This window comes from Scomber japonicus, chromosome 17 (assembly GCF_027409825.1).
Source record: "Scomber japonicus isolate fScoJap1 chromosome 17, fScoJap1.pri, whole genome shotgun sequence".
Taxonomy (NCBI): Eukaryota; Metazoa; Chordata; class Actinopteri; order Scombriformes; family Scombridae; genus Scomber; species Scomber japonicus.
The window spans coordinates 24,083,791-24,105,785 of record NC_070594.1 but is presented as its reverse complement, the minus strand read 5'-3'; the positions used below and the strand labels follow the sequence as shown (position 1 = coordinate 24,105,785).

At 40.9% G+C, this 21,995-nt stretch overlaps 1 protein-coding gene across 1 annotated transcript; it reads right to left on the bottom strand.

Annotated features, from left to right (window-relative positions):
* Window positions 1-875: 875 nt before the first annotated feature.
* On the bottom strand, window positions 876-20,652 carry LOC128376718 (dihydropyrimidinase-related protein 5-like). The gene is made up of 14 exons (XM_053336529.1): window positions 20,642-20,652; window positions 13,212-13,326; window positions 12,081-12,230; window positions 5,961-6,119; window positions 4,441-4,620; window positions 4,246-4,314; window positions 3,701-3,745; window positions 3,535-3,610; window positions 3,277-3,433; window positions 3,032-3,173; window positions 2,457-2,599; window positions 2,132-2,339; window positions 1,152-1,332; window positions 876-1,065 (listed from the first exon to the last, which is right to left on the bottom strand). The coding sequence occupies exons 1-14, from the start codon at window positions 20,650-20,652 to the stop codon at window positions 980-982; spliced, it is 1,722 nt and encodes a 573-aa protein (XP_053192504.1). The 3' UTR covers window positions 876-979.
* Window positions 20,653-21,995: the final 1,343 nt, after the last annotated feature.

Sequence of the window (21,995 nt, the reverse complement as noted above, 5' to 3'; positions counted from 1 at the left end):
ACTATCCACCCTCACATTAAGAGAAACTGAGCTTCTTTCTCTTTTATCACTTTGTAAGGCCTACAGATGATGAAGTTTCCATAACAGAAATGCCTACATGTAGCTGATCCCAGATGAGCCCACAGGTTGTGTACTTCTATAACTATATGTAGAAGACTGTGTATACTCTTAGTTGCAGGTGAGGCTGGGATTGTTTCTGTGACTTGTGTTTTATAAGTCAGAGGCAGTGAAGGTGTGAGAGTAGACGGGGTGGAGACTGACTCTGTTTAGAGCGGGCGGGGGGGGAGGGGAGGGGTGTTTGAAGCAGTTGGATTTCACCACCACACAGCACGGTTCGTCCATTGGAAACAAAACAAAAAAAGAAACACTGTTAGAGGGACCCCCGCGGTGCAGCAGGAAGCCGAGCACGGCGGGTGTGTTCAATCACAAACAGAATCCACGCACATCTTCATATGAGACTAGGGGTGCCTACAGTGTACTGCATGTTGTTGTGTTTGATAGGGTGAGAAGGTGGGGTAAATACTTCACTGAATCCAGTTCTACTAGTTTTAAATAATTCGGTCGACATCACTTCGGTTCAAACCATCAAAAACTGTACTGGTTTTGATCTTTCACAGTTTGTTTATTTTGGCGGCATACGAGCAGGGTGATAATGAGCAGACTTTGTCAATGTTAGTGTGATCAGCTCGAAATTTGGAGAAAAACGTTTGAATTCGTTGGTAGCCCTTCACTCATTGCGTAGTTAATCAGGTCAGTCACTCCAATTTAAGACACAAATTAGATATTGTAAAAGTCACTTTGGCGAATCACTGATCATCGGTTAGCTCGTCACCAATCACACACACGTGCTTTATTTAATTTGTTTTTTTTTCCCTTCTTAGCTTTAATCCTGTGTTTGAAAATCAGTGCAGTTTTCCTGGTTGTTCAGAAACATAGAAAACACGGAGGCTTGGACGGTTTGAAGCTCCGGGAGTGGAGATTACCAGATGCCGCTGGAGCGCCCGCCAGGAGGGGCCAGGATCCGAGCCGAGGACCTTTTGGGGATGTGGTCATCAACTTGAGACCCTGAGAGAGAAACACAACATACATTTAGATGAGATTGGAGTCACAGAAAACTGGGGTGATGAGGTTTTCACTGTTGTTCTGCCTACCAGAGAGGCTAAAGGAGGACTCGTGGAGGTCTCGGACACCCTGGTGTCCTCGAGGACAGGATTGTTTGGTGGGGCTTTCTCCATCGATGGGGCCCAAACCGAGCTCCTTCTTCATAGCGTTTGCCACCTTGACCACGTCACCAGAGTAAGGGTCCCTGTCAACGCTTTTATAACCCTGAGTCTGAAACAGAGAGACATATAGATTATAGACAGGACTTTTTAAGCTGTTAGTAATTTAGTTGAACTTAAATATGTGGTGTTAACTGTTGAGATGAAGTCTGGAACCTGGATTATGTGTGAATATTAACATGTAGTTCATAGAAATGTGTTGATCTTGTTTTGCTTGTAAAAATCTCTAATTTCTACGAAGAGTGAAAGTGCATGAACTTTTTGTCTAGACTTTCTGGCTGCTGGTGGCATTTAGTAAGAGATAAATAATAATAGTCCTGTCAATAACAATCTCATCATGAATTTCAAATGGAGATCAAACTTCTGATGGACATTTATCTGATATGACAGTAATGGTTCTAATCTTGAGGAGTTTTCTTTTCTTTCCTTTCCTTCATTTGTTTGTCATTGTCACACATTTTTCATATTCATAACAAACAGATAAACTGACATATTTTTCACAGATGAAAAGCAAAAATAACAAGCTTTGAAAGCAATAAATCATGTAGTGAGCATAAAACAGGACCAAAGTGAACATGCAGGAACTGAAATGAAGGTTTTGCAGACAGCAGCAACAGCTGCAGAAAAACAGTGTCAGCGTACAGAGAGAGCATGAGCATTAAATCCTTTTATAGACTGCCAAATCAGTGCAGTTAGACACAGCATGATGGGTGTGTACTCAGTGGGCTAGCTGTCACCTGACACAGCATATCTTAGCACTGTTTGAGCCTTGGTGTCCAACATTGGATTGGATTGGATTTTGATTCAGACTTTCTAAAGTGAGCAGAGTGAGATGGTGAAAGCGAACGCACCTTCTCTCTCTGCACCATCTTCTTGTAGAGGTAGTCAGGGAAGGTGCGCTGGGGGTAGAATTTTCCAGAGCCCTCGGCGCACATGAACACACCGTTCTCGCATACCAGACGTCCCCGGCTGATGGTCACCAGGGGAACGCCATGGCAGCGCATCCCCTCGTACAGGTTGAAGTCTCCACCCTGCACCTGAGTGCTCACGGAGATCGTCCTGCACAAAGAGAAGAGGCATCAGTGTGTGTGTGTGTGTGTGTGTGTGTGTGTGTGTTTTGTGCGCAGTACTTTGTGTTTGTGAACAACACCTGATACTGTAATGAGAGACTTGTACCTTGTTGCGTCTGGATCCCACACCACCACGTCAGCATCGGCCCCGGCGATGATGCGGCCCTTGCGTGGGTACAGGTTGTAGATCTTTGCAGCGTTAGAGCTCGTCACGGCAACGAAACGATTCTCATCCATCTTTCCTGTCACCTACAGGCAAGTATTATACATCATTAATTTACAGAACATGTCAGATGATCAGTACAAAATCTGGAAATCAGTGATGTACAGACTCATTTTGTGAAGCTTTAGGCGATTGTTTCAGGCAATGCTCATGTATGGACTTTATTCATTTGGGTCAGTGTTACAGTAAGGCAGCAGATATGAGCCAGTGCAAAAATATAAACAAAAACTGACACTGAATATACAGTCATATACGGTAACTGCACCAACACTGAAAAAAACCCTAACCCAAAGTTAGAATAGGAATTCTAACTTTAATATAGTATCATACTGTTAAAGTAACCTTAACATTAAACCTGCTGTTGTGCAGAAAAAAAGTCTCTTCCTGCTGCTGTCCCTTAAATACTAAATGGTGAAGACAAGGTTTCTGTGAGTGTGTTTGCGTGTGAGTGTACGTACCACTCCCCTCTCCCAGATGACACTCATCCTGTCCTGGACTCCAGGCACTCCGTGAGGGATCTTGGTGAAATCCTCCTTGCCCAGAGCTCTCTGCTTGGTGCTGAATGGACGGTGCTCTGATGCCACAACGCTCAGAGTGTCACTAGAAACAGGAAATGCATGTTCATGTCTAAGTACTGCAGCTTAAATGATTTTTAAAAAAAAACCCAGCATACAGTCTGTTTGTGTGTGTTCTGTGCACTCACTTGCCCAGCAGGCCCATGAGATAGCTGGGCGTGTTGGGGTCGAGGCGGAGGGGAGGGACGATGACGTGGGCGGCAGCGTGAGCCCACTCCTGGTGGTAATACTGCATCCCGTTAAGCACTGCGTGAGCCACTGTGGTCTCTGCATGGACCACCTTACCTGGAGAGACGGCAAGAAGAGAGAGGAGAGGAAAATCATCGTCATCGTCGTCATGGTTACCATCCTCGTGCTGGTATTGTTTCACTGAGCAGGTGACTCACCCTGCATCTTAGCAGCAGCGATCATGTCTCCAGCAGACATACTGGATACGTTGACCAGGTAGATTGGGCAGTGAGCCTGCAGTCACAAACACATTCATTCAGTCATATATTTGTTCATTTATCATGACATAGACATACAGGCAGGATATTAAAATCTAGTGTTTACCCTGTTGGCGATGGTGACAGCTCTGTGAGTGGCCTCAGACTCCAGCTGTAGACAAAGATAGAATCACAAGATGAGAAGTTTAATATGATCAGAGCATACATTCAAATATTCTTTTATCAGAAACGTATGTATATGACAGTAAAAGTTGAATGCTACCGTAACATATAGCATTGTGTTAGGTTGTAGTCAACCAATGTATCTTTATGGGAGTATCCCCTTAAGAGAATGATGCAAATCAGTAACAATAGCTGGATTTTGCATGTTAGCTCATAGTGTAAAAATAGTCTTTTCAAGATGGTCATGTTTTAGTTTCTTTCTTTATTCCAGGCTTCCAGTTTCCATACATCATTTTCACTGTGAGGAAAGATAAGGCTACATTTAACTTCAACTATCAACATTTAAAGCTGCTAATCAAAAGGAATGGATGAAAAAAGGAGTGGTAGGAGAGCAGGAGTGCAGAAGATAATGCAAACCCTCAGTGTGTATGTTACAGCTGCAGGCTAGTAGCCAAATAAGTGAGATAAGAATCTGCAATGTAAATTTACCTCCTCTGGTCGGCTGACCTCAATACCCTCTGGTCCACTGATGCCCAGATCCAGAGCCTCTTTGGCACCCTAAACACACACAAACACACAAACAGACAACTTCAACATAAGTTCAGCTTCTAATTCTTTCTTCAATATTAAAAAACACACATATCAGAGTTTTTGTGTCTGTATGATTGTTTGTGTGTTGTGTACCTCTGCCACCAGCTCTCCATTCTCAGCATGGACGCGTGCGATGGCCCCGATGTCCTTACAGGTCTGCAGAGTCTGGTACAGCTCGGAGTCCCTCAGCATCATCATGTCTTTGTAAGCCATGAACATCTGGAAAGAGTTGACCCCGTGTTCCCTCACCAAGGTCTCCATCTCGTTACGCACCTGATCACAGGGTGAAAGGTGTGGCATCAGGGATTAGAACTGAAGTATGTATCGGTGAAGACAGACAGTTAAGTGCTTTATACAGTGTGAGTATGGGCATGGAGGGAAAGTGTGTGTGTATGTCTTTCTATCTTACATTTCAGTTGAAAACCAGCATAGTGAGGAGGTCAGGGGCTCGGGAATGTATTATGCCAATGAGTGCCCTCACAAGGATATAAAGATAAACTTGCGTGTTAGTGTGTGTGTTATATGGGGTGTGAAATGAGCTTGGAGAGCAGCCAGAATGAGATCAGACTGAATTCACATTGGTAATTTTCACAGTCCCAAAGAGACATTCACCACACAGAGAAATCTATTCAATCCAATAAAAAAAATGCAGTTAAGACAAACTGTTTGGTGTTTGCAGAGTAAAATATTCAAATTGTACTGCAGTAAAATGGTTTTAATGCTATGATTTAAAAAGAAAAAAAAAAAGGTTGAAAAAAACCCCATCATGGCTCTGTTGATGGAAGAGAAATTCAAACAATGAATATTTCTTCACTCAAGGTTTCCCCTTCTTGATAGAAAATATGGTGATAAATGTATGTAATAAATCAACTGTATGTGTATCTGCTTTTATTTAATACCTGGAAAACAACTTGCACTCATGAACCATACAGTCATCAGAAAGGATGTAAGATTTTGTAAATGTCATTTCTTTTGTCAGTGATGCTTATCAAGCACTTCCACATCTGAAGTAACATCTTTTACTTTTGGGATGTTGGTCAAATAAAAGAAGACATTTAAAAAACACCATCCTGTGATCTAGAGATTTGCAGCAGGCATTTTTCAATATTTTCTGACATTTAATTAAAAAAAAAGAATCAATGAATTATGAGAAAATCATCATCAGTCATTCTTAGTTTCAGGCCTAGTTTCCATTATATCATCATCATCATGGTATTCATGGAATTAAAGAGATCTAACGAGTAGATTTAAAACAATCTGGCATAAACTGAACTGACTTCACTGTATATGATAAGATGTGGCACATGCACACAGTCAGCAGATAATATAGTAGAGACCTTACAGCCAAGGGCTGAATGAAGCATACTGACTCATAGAGTCTGCCTAACGTGCCCAGTGAGCATGTGTGTTAGCCTAGTTTCTGTAAGGTTTAATCCAGGTCATCACACATTTCACCCACAAATGAAAAAATGCTTCGACTGCTTGATTATTCATTCAGGAAGGATTAAAAGCTGGAGGAGCCAAATGGAGAAGAATGAATGTTAGCCTTTATAGATATGGGTGGAAGTGTTTCCTGGTACGTGTCACACTCTCGCCCCTCTTTTTGGTCTTACCTTGGGTCCCCACCAGGTCACACCGACGTGCACAGCGTAGTCGCAGCATATCTTGGCATCGGCCTGAGCTCTGCACTTCTCATAGGCGTCCAGCAGGGAGCAGTGTTGTTCAGGCAGGACCATCGCCATCACCATGGTGGTGCCACCCATCAGAGCAGCCTGGGTGAAGTGAGAGGTTGAGCAAGGGGGTGAGTAAGAGAGGAAGGAGGGAGGGAAGGAAGGTAGGAAGGAAGGAAAGAAGGAAGGAGGAGAGAAAAGAGAACAATGATTCCACTGTACAGCACATAGACACTGATTGTCCTGGTGACAGTGAGCTATAGTCCTTCCTTATTTACTGTTTTCTCATCATGATCTATTTGATGCACAAACACTGAGGTGACTATTATACAAAACATTTCATTTAAGCAGCTGTTTGGACAAAGCATGAGATGATGAGAAAAGCCCTTTATTAGGTTAAACTTGTAGCCTTTATTTTTCCCTCTGCTATTCAGAGCACAATTTATTTGATATTTTACACATAAATGTGTAATTTGAAGGTATGCATGTACATATAATGTTTGAATTGATATCTTTCTGTTGGTTTTATACATGGGTTATTGATTCTATGATTCTAGTTAAGTTGCACTTAATAAGAGATGTCTTGTAACGGAGAAAAAAATTACATAATAATCAATTTATTAATGTCCCTGTGAGAGCAACTCTCTTTTGTTATAGTGCTGTCATCACTGATGCACCCCTCTATAAAAAATCTGACATCGTTTATGAAGAGCCTTTGTAAAAACTTTCTGAAACCTCTTCTTAAAAGCTCACAAACAATCTCCAGTCTGTCTCCAGTGTTTCAAAGCAACTGTGAGTCAGCAGCAACATGGAAAAAGGAAAAGATGAAATATGAAAAGAATAAGATTCAATTATTGATGTAGAAAAGCAGAAGGGTGGAAGTAAAGTGAAAGTTAAGAGAAGAAGACAGATAGGAATGAGAGGAAGAGGATGACAGGATGGAAAACAGATGAGGTGAAGGGAGCGGTCTGCAGTGACTCGTCTCAGTTGGCTGAACGGTAAATGCACTTTTTATTGTAGCCATGACAACAGTTACTGCACTGCCATGCCTGTCACATGTTGTTCTCCTCCTCCTCCTCCTTATCCACAACTGCACTGCCAGTCACCTATTCAATATCCTCACAGTCTAGCAGGGCTACTGCACTGAGGATTGATGGGAAAACAAGCAATAATCATTTATTAATCAGGAAATGAACAGAGAGAGATAGAAAATGACCGATCGCGCAGGACACTGACGGGAAAATGAACCTCAATCATTCTACATCATTAATACGACTGAACTTGTGATGTGGAAATGTGTCGAGGCCTGATCTCTGTGACGTGGCGCAGACGAGGGAAGGAGTGTCCGTTTTCGAGTGACGGCTCCACCAGCCAACGAGCTATCAAGTTTCCTATTACCATAGAAACCAGTCTGAGTTGTCTGCAGTGTCAGCATCGAAGGTCTCTCTCTGGTCATCGATCAATGTCAACGTGTGACTGGGTGTGTGTGTCGGAGATCAGAGGATGTGGGCACAGCTGGGGATTTGTGGGATTTACACTGTCTTGTCTGCATGGGTTTAATTAAAATTTACTGCCAGTCCACCAGAGAGACTGTAAGAAGAGGAAGAGTATGAGCGTGCATCTTCATCAGTGTGAGGGTTTGAGAGGCCAGCAGCAGACAGAGTAATGAAGAAGCTGTCTGCTGGTTGAGATGTCTTTCATCCTGCCCTGTTTTGTTCTTTTTAGGCTGCAAATACAGTCACCGGACTAACTTCCAAATTTAGACTGTGCTAAATTATAAATGTGTGAAGGAGATCCAAGACGGTCCAAATCCTTCCAGACAGGCTCTATCTGCAGTTAGACATAAGCAGGCAGAACTTGTCTGATGAGCAAAAAAAATTAATCATTAATTTCATCCTGCCCAAATATCTTCTTTTTAGGTTGTAGGTAAGAAAAGGATTATCAAGATATCAATAATTCTGTGTTTTAGAGTCAAACATTATGTGTACGTATGCAGTATGCAGCATTGGAGCAAGCAAACACAGAATACAGAATAAAACATACATGTGGATTTTTGTCAAATAGAATAAAAAATCAGGGTTTAAGAGCTTAAAGGAGAAAACAGGAACACTATTATTAAATAAAAGATTTCACTGTGGAAAATTATGCTTCCAAGCTCATCCTAGGTATGTGAATTTGAACACAAACAAACGTGGTCAAACTTAAAATATTCCTACAATATACACATGGTGAAGTTGAGTGTGTTTAAATACACTACAGCGTTTTAATGGAATAGCTCTCATATTGAGCTACACTAAACCCCACCAACTCCAGTTCACCCCCTTCGCTTCTTAAAGCATATCACTGATCATTGATAGCACGGCTGAAGAGGATGGTGGTGACACATAAACCCAAACATGTTATAACATGAATCCCCCCACTCTATTAAAGACCCTCCAACCCCTACTGTGAAGATAATCCCCCTAGAAAGAAAGCATTAAAATAGCGATAGAAAGGGGCAGAGACGATGGAGGAGGAGAGAAAGGAAAAAAACTGGCACATAAAACACTCAATGTGATGATGATGGAGAGACTGAAAATAAACAACTATTTTGATACCTGATTACCTTTTACTGGTTCCAGCTTCTCAAATATGAGGATTGGGTGCCTTCATGTATTTTTATCATTGTAAATTGAAACATTTGAAGGTTTAAAAGAGCAATTTCAAGAGATTACAACATTTCCTGACAGTGTATGGACCAAATAATTAATGGACATGATCATTGAATGACTAGTTTCCAGTATGTAGTGAAAATATATGATTTCGTAGTTCAATAATTAATTTAGCTGTGACCCAAAAATAACTAATAAGCCCTTAGAAGTCAGATCAAACGAGCAATTAAATTAAAGTCCTGGTGGAGATGGAGAGAGAGAGAGAGAGAGAGAGAGAGGGAGAGAGAGAGAGAGAGAGAGAGAGAGAGAGAGAGAGAGAGAGACTGTGAGAGACTGTGAGAGTGAGTGAGACATGACTGATCTGAGAGGATGAGAGGATCTGTGTGTCGGACTGTCAATGTCAGACAGATGATCACTGCGGCTCTCTGATCAGCCTCTATCAGCTCTGCTCACACTCAACGTTACAGCTGAACACCTTGCCTTCTTCTTTCATCCCCCTCCTCCCCCTCCTCCCCCTCCTCCTCTCTTGCCTGCAGAGACATTTAAAAGATCACCGCAGTGCCGGCTGTGATAGGTGCTGATCTGCCAATAGCTCGGGCCAGTACTGGTCCCCACTGATCTGCTCCAGTGCTGCTGATCTGACAGCTCATATGATCAGCATTGAACTGTGCAGAATGACTGGGGACAACAGTGAGGTAGGTTTAATTTGTTAGTAGTTGATAGTACAGATAATGTAGGATTGTTGCTGATGGTTTCAGTCTTTAGCTTGTAGTTTTAATAGTCTAAATTGTGTTTCAAATACTTTTTTAAAACTGATTGACTGTAATGGGGAGAAGATAGTGTTAGAAATGGCCAGTGCTCATATTGTCATATTTAACATTGGTTGTTGTGGTAAAGTTAGCTGAGGGGTTAATATGCCTGTCATATACAGTATCTGCAATATAGCTGATTTGAATCCGGATGTAGACCAATGTCACCTCTCTCTCTCTCTCTCTCAATCTCTCCCTGTGTTTTCTGTCTGTTCCCTTTACTGTCACATAAATGCCCCAAAGTATTTTACATAGCTGTCTTCCTAGAAAACAATGCTGTTTATTCAGCCTCCAGGTTTTGCTTTTTAAATCCAGAGATTATTCATCTAATGTATCATATAATATTGTTTACTGTAGTTTGGCTTTAATAAAAAGCAAAAAAGATAATACCTTCCACAATTCCTATGGGAACTTTTAAGGTTTCTCTTCTTTCAGCTAGGTAGATGTTAAGTGACACATCTGCAAAACATTCTGGAAAATTCAATTCAAACATTGTTTTTATGTTAAAACCAGGATAAACTACACATTTTTACATTCAACTAAGAAATTTCATGACTACCTTTAGCTGTGCAGCTGGTGCTCGATCAAAGTTGTAATAATGTATGTAAAGTCTGTCAGTGTGCTTCGATGTCGGGTGTAGATACAATCCAGTAAAATATATGAACAAAACACTGATACAAAATAAATGTAAGAATGCAAAAACAGTGTGTTTGTATCTATTCTGCATGTTCCTTCTTTATACTTTCCATCACTTCGCCATCTTACATAAATCCTCCTCCTACTGCAGCTCATTGTGAGTCTGTATGAAGGAGGCTGGTGGAGACACAGAAGGGGGTGAAGCAGAGGACAGAGAGGAGTTGGGAAAGAGGAGGAAGGAAGGAAAGCAGCAGAGGGAGCAAACTGTTCCAAAAACGTTGGGAGGGAGAGGCAGAGTAGAGGACACGGAGGGAAATAGTTTTGTGGTTCATCACAATTGCACATGAGCTGTTGCCACGGTAACGCGGCCGCCATAGATACCACACAATACTACCATCCCTATGCGTGCACACACACAATCCTGATTTCCACGCTAAGAATGGGGTTAGTTACCATGGTAGCGAGGTCAGTGGTTAGGAGGATGGTGATGGTGGGGGTTGCTGGGGTAAACTGGCATACGGAGGGCTTCCCCGCAAATTCCTCTCACCCTACTTCAGTTGGCATTCAGTGTGTTATTTCACTAAGCTGCAGCACTGCAAAATCCGTGTAAATTTCCAAGAAATGTTCCAAGTGTGCAGCTGGTATTTAGGAAAAAAGATACTAAAAGACTGCTGAAGATCTTTTCCAGATCATCACTTGCAAATATTCAAAGCTGGTTGGATGGATGGAAAACATTTTTTTGATAACTAGTAAGCTTTTTTTAATATTAATATACAACCGAGTAGCAACTACCACAGGCTGAGGTTGAAACCAATGCAGAAACAGAAGTGCCACCGAGGGCCGCTAGCTGCTCCAATTGACTCCCATTGAAGAGGCGTCAAATTCTCTCTAGAAATACCAAGTCAATCACCTTATTCAATGAGTCATAATACTCTCAATCAGACCCTCTAATAAGTGCACTGGTGGTCATTTTAGAGATTATTGCTCCTTTAATAAGATTTGAAGACTTATAGTAGCTTTGATGTCTGCCATGTGGACGTAGATTGACAGCAGTGATTGACAGTTGGCTCACCTCCCCGACTCTGGGATTCACACTGAGCGGGGCGTGTTAGCATAGTTTAGCTGAAGCAGCTAACGTTTGCCCAAGTGTGCACCACTCATTGTTCCCAGTAAGCTATTGTTAGCTTGGGTCTAAGGTAGCGTGATGTGTTTCCAGAGCTTAAAAGGTTACACCTTATCTGGAAGGTCCTGGCTCCAAATGGAAAAAATGGCGCTGACCATAAACTGCAATTCTGAGCATCAAACTGGCTCCAGTGAAAACCAGTAGCAATATATTTCAGGTTTGAGAATGCTCTGCTAAATGGCCTGAGTAAAACAGATTCCTGTCCTGTTCCCAGCTTGTGTTTGTGTAATGTATATCAAGTGACTGCCACACCTTCATACATCCAGTTGACACCCATTAGTAAAACCCTCAGTGACAAAAATATACCAGGCAACAACAACTAAACACTAATCCAGCCCAAACATCCTCTGACACATGCATGTACAGGCAAAAACTACCCTCCCTCTTAAATTTTTAAGTCTTCATATTATTAAATCATCCTCTCTGCTCTGAGTCTCAGGGGATGAGTGGAAAACATTCAGAGCATCCGTAGAAAATGAACTAATAAACTGCAACAACCGCAAATGAAGACTGAACAGCTGTGTGTGTGTGGGTGTAAAAAGAGAAGTCTTTGCTTTCAACCAGAAACTGGTGACAGCTGTTTGGACTGGCTTTCTATAGGATCAGAGTGAAAACATATGTGGTCATTAGTCTTGATGAACATTTGACTATAGAGAGAGTGACGGAGAAAAGCATGTCTGTGTATGACAGCTGTCTCCGGTCTCTAAATATGTATTATCACAGGCATGCTGACGAACATATAGCACGGTGTGTGTGTGTGTGTGTGTGTGTGTGGTGTATGTACCTTGGTCCCGCTGTAGAAGTCATCCTGGATTGTGGCGTTCATGAAGGACTCCTGCAGATGCACGCTGGTGTCTATTCCGCCCGGCAACACCAGCTTTCCGGAGGCGTCAATCACCTTAGCACCACCTGGGATCATCAGTTCCTTTCCAACCTAGCCAGAGAGAATGCAAACAGACAAATTACACAACTTCATTAATACGCTCATTAACCGAGTCGAGTAACTGATTAGCCGATTGACAGAAAAGTAATGAATTTGAAGATGTCACCATATGGGCTTTGGCATATTAATCAATAATGAAAATAGTCAATAGTTGCCAGCCTGCTTTTTTCACCTGCTTCTTGGCTTTTCCTGCATGCTTGAGTAATAAATGTTCATTGGAGACCTGACAAACATTGTGCCAACACATACAGCACTTTGCATTTTTACAGGAGTATCATAAACTTGGCAGCGGGATGCCACTTTGCATCAAAGTGTTTTTGGCCTTCATCTGGTCTATTCTTTTCATATTAGGACTCCTCATTCTGCATTATCATTTACATAATGCTTTGAAAAACAGATCAAGATACTGGCAAATTAGAATAAACAGTGTAGTAAGTAAGTGAGTGTTCTTTCAGTTCTGCTAAAAATGAAGCATCTTCTGCATGCGTGCTGTGTTTAACTGAGCACAGCGATTTACAGAAGCTTCTTAAAATGATTACTTAGCTACAGTATGATTTATGATGCTGTTGTTTGAATGGAAGTCAGTGCTGACAAATTTATGAGAAAGCTTGTGTGCTCTCATGGCAGTGAAGTGTTTTAGTGGGTGTAAAACTGAGCTTTCCAGGTTCCTGAGTCAAACGCATCCTCTTCAAATAAGCCGATGCTCATTTCCATGACAACATTCTGCGAGCTAATTATAGTGTTCATCATCACTGCATCGGGGTCGCAGAGTTCACCGAGTGCTTCATTCTCTTCATACTGTATGACTGTGAGCTGAGTCAAACAAACAGCTGGGGACATACTGGAGTGGTAAGCGATTCTGAGTACCTGACAAAAAATGCATGTGCATGTGTGAGAGCCTACTCATGTGTGTGTGTGTGTGTGTGTGTGTGTGTGTGTGTGTGTGTGTGTGTGTGTTTTAATGTAGAGCACCTGCTGAATGATGCCGTTCTCAATGTAGACATCAGCTTCCTGGGTGTAGTCATCATTGACCACTTTCCCTCCCTTGATGAGGATACGCATGGACCCCATGTTGGCAGCCATTGTCCTATGAGAGGAACAAAAAAGGACATTAAACATAAATGTAGTAGGGCTGTGCGATATAACCGAAATCTCATATCCCAATATAGATCATTTCATACCCTGATAGGTCTACAGCACAGAGGGGCTTTTGATACACAGATAATACTTGAAATACATAGATTCATTGTTGGGTGTGGCTCATGAGATTTGTTGACAATGAGAAAAATATAGAAAAATCATCATTAATATCGAGAGCCTGACTTCTGCAAGGGAAACCTTTTGTGGGAATAAAAGTGGGTTATGCATGTGTGACTCATTGAGTATCTTTGAGTGGCAGTTCATCTGGAAAAACACTTTTTATTTCAGCTCTGAAGCCTTCTTCCACAAGACTGTGTTTCAATATTTCCTTGCATAAATGAATTCTACCGCAAAGTAAATGATATTTTGCCTAATGTGAACCATTAGCTAACCGCGAGCCAAGTTTCTTTCCAGTCTTGGCCTCACATAGACAAAAATAGCCTTAACAGCAAGAATTATCTGAACTAGTGTTTGGTGAACAACAAAAAAAGAGAGAGACTGGTAGATTTAATCAGAAAGAACCTTTCACAGTCATTCCTGAACTAATCTAAAGCCGGTGCCGACAAACATCCAGAGTGGCATTATGGAGGCTCAGAGGGCAAGTACAAAGCCTGCCTCCATTTCCAGAGAAAAAGAGAACAAATCATGCATTATTACGCAAGTCTGCTCGTCTGATATTTTTTACCGAGTCACACTGTTTATGAGACATTTTCTGTGTTTTTGTCTCAGGAAACAGAAAACTTCCTCCAAGCTTTGAGAGTGTCAGCCTATGAAATATGAAGTGGTGAGTAGCGGATGTATAATTTACAAATGGATAACAGTATCTGGATGTAAATGGTAACTGGTGCAGCACAGGGGGATATGGTTGATGTTCATAACTTAAACATACTTTCTACCTCAGTCTCTTCTTAATAATAAAGGACAGTACTTACTAACAAGCTCTATGGCAGAAATGTGAAATGACTAATAGTTACTGTATATTGATGTTTCAGGTTTTAAAGAAGCTTTACTTCATTGTGGATGTTTTGGACATTCAATAATTAAGACTGCTGGCTACAAATATAAATAAAACAAGATGAATATTAATGATCCTGCAGAGCTTCTAGTTAAGAAAGATAGAAATAATTAACCTCATTTCAGGCATTTCTACTGTATGTTGTACAATGAGCTCTTTCTGTGGCCCTGCCCCCTCTTCCTCTACAGATAACTATAGCTTCTGGCTATGGTAATTTTACTGTATTGTGTTACAGTAGATGTATTACCCACTTTATGGGCTTTGGAAATCCAGTGTATGATCCTGTTGTTTCATTTTTTGAAATAAGTAAACCTTTAAAATGACAGTAATAAAGGTGAGCAAAGATATATGACTAATGGTTTGGGAATTTTAAGCACATTTGAAAACACCTTGAGCTACGCACATATCAGAATGAAAGAATAAGAAAAATACCTGAATATTACTGTATATTACGATGTTCAAATATTTTTTATAAATGATATATTATTCATATGACATATATTTTCATTTTATTTATTTTGTTCCTATATTTTAAGTGATTTTAACATGTTTTTATGTATATATTTGCTATGAAACATGAGAAGTAGTATATTTTTAAATGATCAATATGTTTGAAACATGTAACACGTAAATGAGAAGTGTATTTTTGTCATGTGGGTTGAACCTATTGCTCTGATATGTGACACTGTTAGATTTAACAAGACATTGAAAAAAATAGCTTGAAAAAGTCCCATACTGTTGATCTCAGACCTGAGAGGTCCTTGGACAAATATCCCACTGTGTGTGTGTGTTTGTGTATGTCTGTGTGTGTGTGTGTGTGTGTGTGTGTGTGTGTGTGTGTGTGTTCTGCATGGATGGTTGTATGTAATGTGTTAGGTTGGCAGGACACAATACTCCCCCATTCACACAGAAATAACTCAGAGAGATGGAGGAGCACAGAGGGGGGGAGGAGAGGAGAGAGAGGAGAGAAAGAGGAGAGAGAGAGAGGGAGGAACATTGAACAGATCCATGAGGAGTGAAAAGATCTTGAGCCTAAAATGTGCACCCAAACCATATAAGACTCAAACGTCCTACCTCGTGTGTGTGTGCGCGAGGCTGAATTATAGTAAGCTCAGCTCTGACGGTTTATTGCTCTAAACACAGAGATGTGGGTCAAGCTCAAGGTCAGAGAGATTTTAGAGAGTTTAGAGAAGATTGACATGAGAAGGACAGAAAGGTGAGATGAAAAAAAGGTAAAAAACTTGAAAAAAAAATAGAGTTTGAGGAATAGGGACGTCTGAAGAAAGGCGTGAGTGCACTGATAGAAAGACGGAGAGTAGAAGGGGGTGATTGTGTAGAGATGAAAGTTACAGTGATGGTGGTAAACATGGGGGTGGGGGGGGGGGGGGGGGGTTGGCGGTATGGAGAGCAGAGCCCTAAAGGCCTGGCAGCCTCAATAAAAGACTCGTTTCCCAGGAGATGAGAACTGGAGGGCTTTCAGAGGAAAAATGGCTACACACACACACACACACACACACACACACACACACACACACACACACACACACACACACACACAGACAAACATATGCCGGTATGGTGATGCATACTAAAACATCAACACTGATTTGCCAGTTGAGGTCAAATAGATATAAAATCAACTCAAACAGATAAATACTGTTTAGGTTGATTCAAATAAAAGCCTGACCTGCACCACCTTCAGACCTTTATCAGGACAATTAGTGGTTTGGAATGATTTTCTATGTTGAGTATTAGAAAGATTTGAGACTGAAGATGTTGTATTCTGTCATTTATGGGAAACTTTGCAGATTTTTAGCTCTTTGCTCATTTGCTGCAAAAGTACAAACTATGTTTCCATATTTTCTGTAGTGGTGCCTTCCAGTATGGTAAAATATGGGTCTCCCAAAACACTCCCGTCTACCACGTCACGCTAGAGACTAGACACTAAAACATCGTACTACTAAAAACTATAAAATATCAGTGTATTTGGAATAAAATGAGTTTGATGATACAAGGTTGAATATTTCACAGTTCAATCAGACACAGCAGAGTGTGGAGGAGGAAGCCACCACTCTGCATTATAACAGACTTTGAGGTGCTTTGGTTAAACCTGACTTTGATTTTTAACAGATTAACTTGCGGCTGCAGGCTTGGTAAGTTAGCATTGATCTACATAAAGTGCACTGTTTGTGTCATGATCAGGGTCTGAAATGAACACCCACCAAGCACCAAATGACAGAGTGTGTCAGACAATGATTTTATTACCACAAAAAGTATTGATTTTATATTGTTAATTAAACTGACTCATTGGATCAGCTTCCCCCAAACGTGTGTTTATCAGGGAGGCCGGAGTGTTAAGGAGGATTAACCACTTTATTTAATGATGTCTAACGGTGCAGACAGTGGACATATGGGAGGTTTGGCTCTTTTGAACATGTTGCGCTTCAGTTTGGATCTTACTATCGAGCAAACTGGATTTTCCCAGCATGTAACAAACTCAACACATAACAAGCTACATATTCTGCATCTAGTTATTTCTAAGAGTGTAGACATTTGTGTAGAGGTTGTGGTGACTGATGTTGCTCTTTCTGACCATTACTGTGTTTTCTTTAAAATGATCATTCTTGCAACAGAAGTAATAAAAAAAAAAGCTACGTCAGCAAAAACACCTGAACATTATTCAGCCAAACCAGCTCTGCCTTCAGTTCCTGTTGATTCTGAGCAAGTTAAAAAAGGACCATGGAGGAAGACCACACTGGTAAAAGCTCAAAAAAGATTGGTACTGTAAAGCAATGCAATCCTTATTCTTAGATTATTAATAAAAATAACTATAATCCACAGAGTTTATTTACTGTTATTAATATAGTGACAAACTCGTCAGCATCAGTCACAATGACTTTGCATCTTTTCTTACAGATAATATTCTGTATGAGGCAAACAGTCTGTAAGTGGATCTCAGGCTAAATGTCTGCTGCTTGTGACTCAGCTTAAAACCACAGAGTTAATTTGACACATTTCACCCTCCAGATCAGGGGTGTCACACTCATTTTAATTCAAGGGCCACATACAGCCCAATGTGATCTCAATTGGTCCGGACCAGTAAAACCATTACATAATAACCTACAAAACCTACAGCTATTATAACTTTACTATGATAAACCATCTATCTACTGCTGATTGATGTTAAATATATGAATGATTTAAATATGATCACAATATGTATTCACAATTATATTCAGGTCAGGGTTTAAAAACATCTGAAGCAGCAGAAAAACTGGAATGACTTTATTCAGTGGACCAGATTGGACCCCTTGGTGGGCCGGTTCTGGCCTGTGGGCCGTATGTTTGACACCCCTGCTGTAGATTATGACAGAAGATTCAGCATAGCTTCAGATGTAGCACAAATACTTAATACTTCTCTTGGGTCAAACCAGGACAGACCCAGAAAGCCCAGCAGACTGCAGTTATTAAACAGCTTTTAAAGTCTATTCTGGATGGCTCATTAATAAATAATCACACTACTTATCAAAACTACTTTTTCCAGCAAAGATCACTGAAAGGGTTCTTTTTCAGCAACCCAGCACTTTCTTACTGTAAAAACCATTTCCTGAACCTGAAACTGCACTTGTTCTTAAATGACATTCATGTGAGGGTTACCTTGTGAGGCGCTGGCTTCTCTCTAAGGTAACCCCACATTTTACTTTTTAAATAGTATGTGATGCTGATGGCGCTATAGCTCTCCTGTATGAATAGAAACAGTCTGTATTTTCTCTTCCCACCATAAATTCCCAGTGAAGAATGACAGCAGCAACACTGAAAGGAAATGATGATTCAATTTCAGACACACAATTGTGTTTGATCTTATGGGAAAATGGAGAGAATAAGTAAAGAGATAGTAAAGTTGTCAGAGGGAGTGATGTGTACATGAAAAAACTGACACTTTAAAGTTGAAGCTGCTGTTGTAGTCGGCTCCGTCCGAACCCACACAGCTGACTGACTGTGTGTGTGTGTGTGTGTGTGTGTGTGTGTGTGGGACAGGGAACGCTGACTAAACAGACCTCTGAGATCCACACTGGAAGCTTTGTGTGTCCGTAAAGGACTGTAACGCCAAAGAAAATTAAAGTCAACTTATGTAATTGACATTCTGCACAGTGACACCATTCACACTCACACTCACACTTACACGCACACACAAACACACACGCACAAACACACACAATACAACCTTCAGCCGCTCAGAGGACAGGAAAACAAAAACAACACTGTCACTTTTAGTTTGTCTTTGTTACAGCTTAAATCTACATTGGTCATCTTGCATTAATATATGTGTAACTGTTTTTTTTTACAGTAATGAAAATATCAGTAGTAGTAATGACAGTAGTAGTGAATCAGTAATTATACCTTTTTACTGTAGTTTGCTTCTTCCACTGAAAGCCTTTGTCTCCCTTCTTGGTTATAAGTCTTTGTTTTACCTTCAGTGATGTTTCTGGATCAGTAAATAGAGACTCTGGGAGGAGATGTGAGGCAACCTGAAGTGATGTGAGGCGACGTGAAGCAACGTGAAGCAACGTGATGCGACCTGATGGAGCAGAGTGCACATGAAGTGTTGTGAGGCGTCGTGAGGTGATGTGAGGGGGTGTAAACGTCTTTGTCACTGCTAGTTATAAGAAGTCAGCTTGGTGTGAATGATTTTTATACTAATTTTATCTCATTTTTTAAATTACTACAGAGCAGAAGGTCTCTGTCCATCATTAAGCTGCCTCACAGAATGAGATAGCTGCTGATAACGGCTAATAAAAATGTTTCATTCACTAATAAACATGTATGAGCTATTCTAACTGTTCAGATTAGCCCAACCACGTACATCTGTGCTCCTCTCCATTTTGTCAACCATCTATCAAAACAACCATCACGTCCTACATTGATGATGTATTTTCCTGTTACATCCTGGCCAGGGACAGATCAGGATGCACACTTCAAAAGATATGTGGTCAAATACATCCCACTTCGACAAGTCGTTTGAATGAGCGGATCATAATGTGTCTCAGAGGTGGTTTACGCTTGTATTTAGCTCAGTCCAGTTGTGATCAGATCACCTGAGACGCCAGATGTTGATGCCAGGTGTAAACAGGGACTATCATGCTTGCTGATCCACACCTTTAACTTAATATTTCTAGGATCAGAGTCTCTTCATTATTGATGCACAAGTACAACAAAATTAGGGTAGAAGCTCTTAAATTCAGTGTGATTTAAAAACAAAAGGTTTAATATAAAGTTAAGTTAAAAGTAAAAAAGGTATAAAAGAGGAGGGAGACTTCAACACTTACGTTACTGTAAGCCCCTCGGCAATGCAGGAAAAACAGCAGCCCTCCCATTTATTCTAATGGGTGTGGTTCATTCACACTGCTGGACTGAAGACTGCATAGGACTCAGCAAAACACTGCAGCAGTTGTCCGGTAAGCAATTAATCCAGAATCAACTTTTACTGGAACTCAAACCGACGTCAAGCTGCACTGACCGATCACGTAAGCCGGCAATCACACCGAAGACGCCCATATTTACCATGTAGCATTGTGCTGTTTACCAAAAAAGACTCATAGCTGCCGTGATGATGTTTCCAGAGCTGTACAACCCTAACGCGAGGGAGAACAAACACATAAATCACTGCACACTCGCTTGGAATTGCATCAGGCTATAAGTCAGAATTGATGGTTAGTGTTTCTACTGGGGCTACGATCAGATACATCACATCACACTAACGAGCCTTGTAGTGACACGCCCACACATCCACATGTTTATCCAGTCTGGAGGTGTGGACAGGACGCCACGTTTGAAAAGGAAACATTCAATTAGACCCAAAAGTACCAGCAGGATGAGAGCTGTCCTCGAGTTCTTCAGTGTAGGTCAGCAGTCTGTGTGTGTGTGTGCTTTCTGCTGCGTCATCGTGTGAATGACAGACAGGCAACCAAAGACACAGACATACACCGGGCAGCATTTCTCACTCACCCTCTAACCAGCTGCCATAACACACACACACACACACTGAGACACACCCTAACTTCTCTTCTCTCTTCATGCACACAGTATTTTTTAATGGGGGTGTTAATTAATAATGAATGAGGAGCAGAAGGCAGCATTTGGCCCCCTTAAGTCACGCAGACAACATCCCTACACCAGACACACAAACGTGAGCTACTCAACTAAAAGAAAAGAAATAAAACAAGAGAAAAATGTTTCTTTCATGCACATTGACCTCATGTTTCCAATCAGTGTTGATTACTGTTAATTGATTAAGTTGCATGAGAAAAAATACACATTTAAAACCTCAATTTAATGCTTACTTTAAAAATGATTGCCCTCATGTAACCTACTGTAAAAGTTGTCATTTTCACAAAAAGCACCTTAATTCTTCTTCTTCTTAATTCTTATCAACATGTGGTCGAGACAGTCTGAAAACCTCCAGCTTTCCATGTAGAAAAGAAAGTTTAAGAACATCTATTATTAATTTGACATAGTAGCTGCTGACGTCCTCAGATGTCTTTTACTGGCCGAGTGCAGTCTGTCTGTGTGTGCCGTGGAAATATATGTGTGTGTGTGTGTGTGTTGATGCGTGCTGTAAGTGAGAAGAAAGGAGGAGACAGCTGCTGACTCCTGCCTGATCTAGAGAGTGCAGGATGTGTGTGTGTGTGTGTGTGTGTGTGTGTGTGTGTGTGTGTGTGTGAGCTATTTAAAAAGCTAGAACAAACGTGTGACAAATTTACAACCGATTGGAGATAAGAATAGACATTAAACACACACACACACACACACACACACACACACACACACACAGTCACAAATGGGGTTTATAGAGTGGTGGGTGCTACTGGAGGTTCATGGATGAATGAGCCATTAGTAAATCACGCACAGATAAACAGACAATAACAACAGCAGTCGCACAACTAACTAGGACATCACTCTGAGGATTAGTGCCACGTCTCTCTTTCTCTCTACACTCACTCCATCCTGCTGCACTTCTCTAGTTTAGTGAACAGCAGACAGGTGTGTCTCCATCTTTCCCTTGACTCTCTATCTGTCTACTACTGGCGAAATGAGCTAAATCAATATAATAATGCTTTCTACCTGTATTTATTTTATGCATTTATTTAATGACCAGTGTTTGACCTTTGACCTTTAGTTGGAGCAGCCCTTGACTCATCTCTGGTGCCACCACCAGGCCAAAATATCAACTTTGCACACTGATATTTGACTATTTTATTAATGGGAAAACTTCTATGAAACATACTGAACACACTCATGCTCCTCAGAAGATAAACCTTTTTAAATTTTTTAACATAAAAAATGTATGTCAAAGTTTATTAGAAGCACAAATGAAGCTTCAGTTGTCCAAATGAGTCAAATCAAGTTAATATCGTTCAAAGTTATTGTCTTTTTAGTGCCAGATGAGATCACCTCTTTTGGTTTCCATCCTTCCACTGCAGGTACTGTTTTTAACACAAACCTGAAAAACTGATTTTTATCTTTATAATGACCTGAGGATGTTTCCTAAAGCACCACCATCAGGACAAACTTGACATGACAGTATAGTTTGTACCACACTA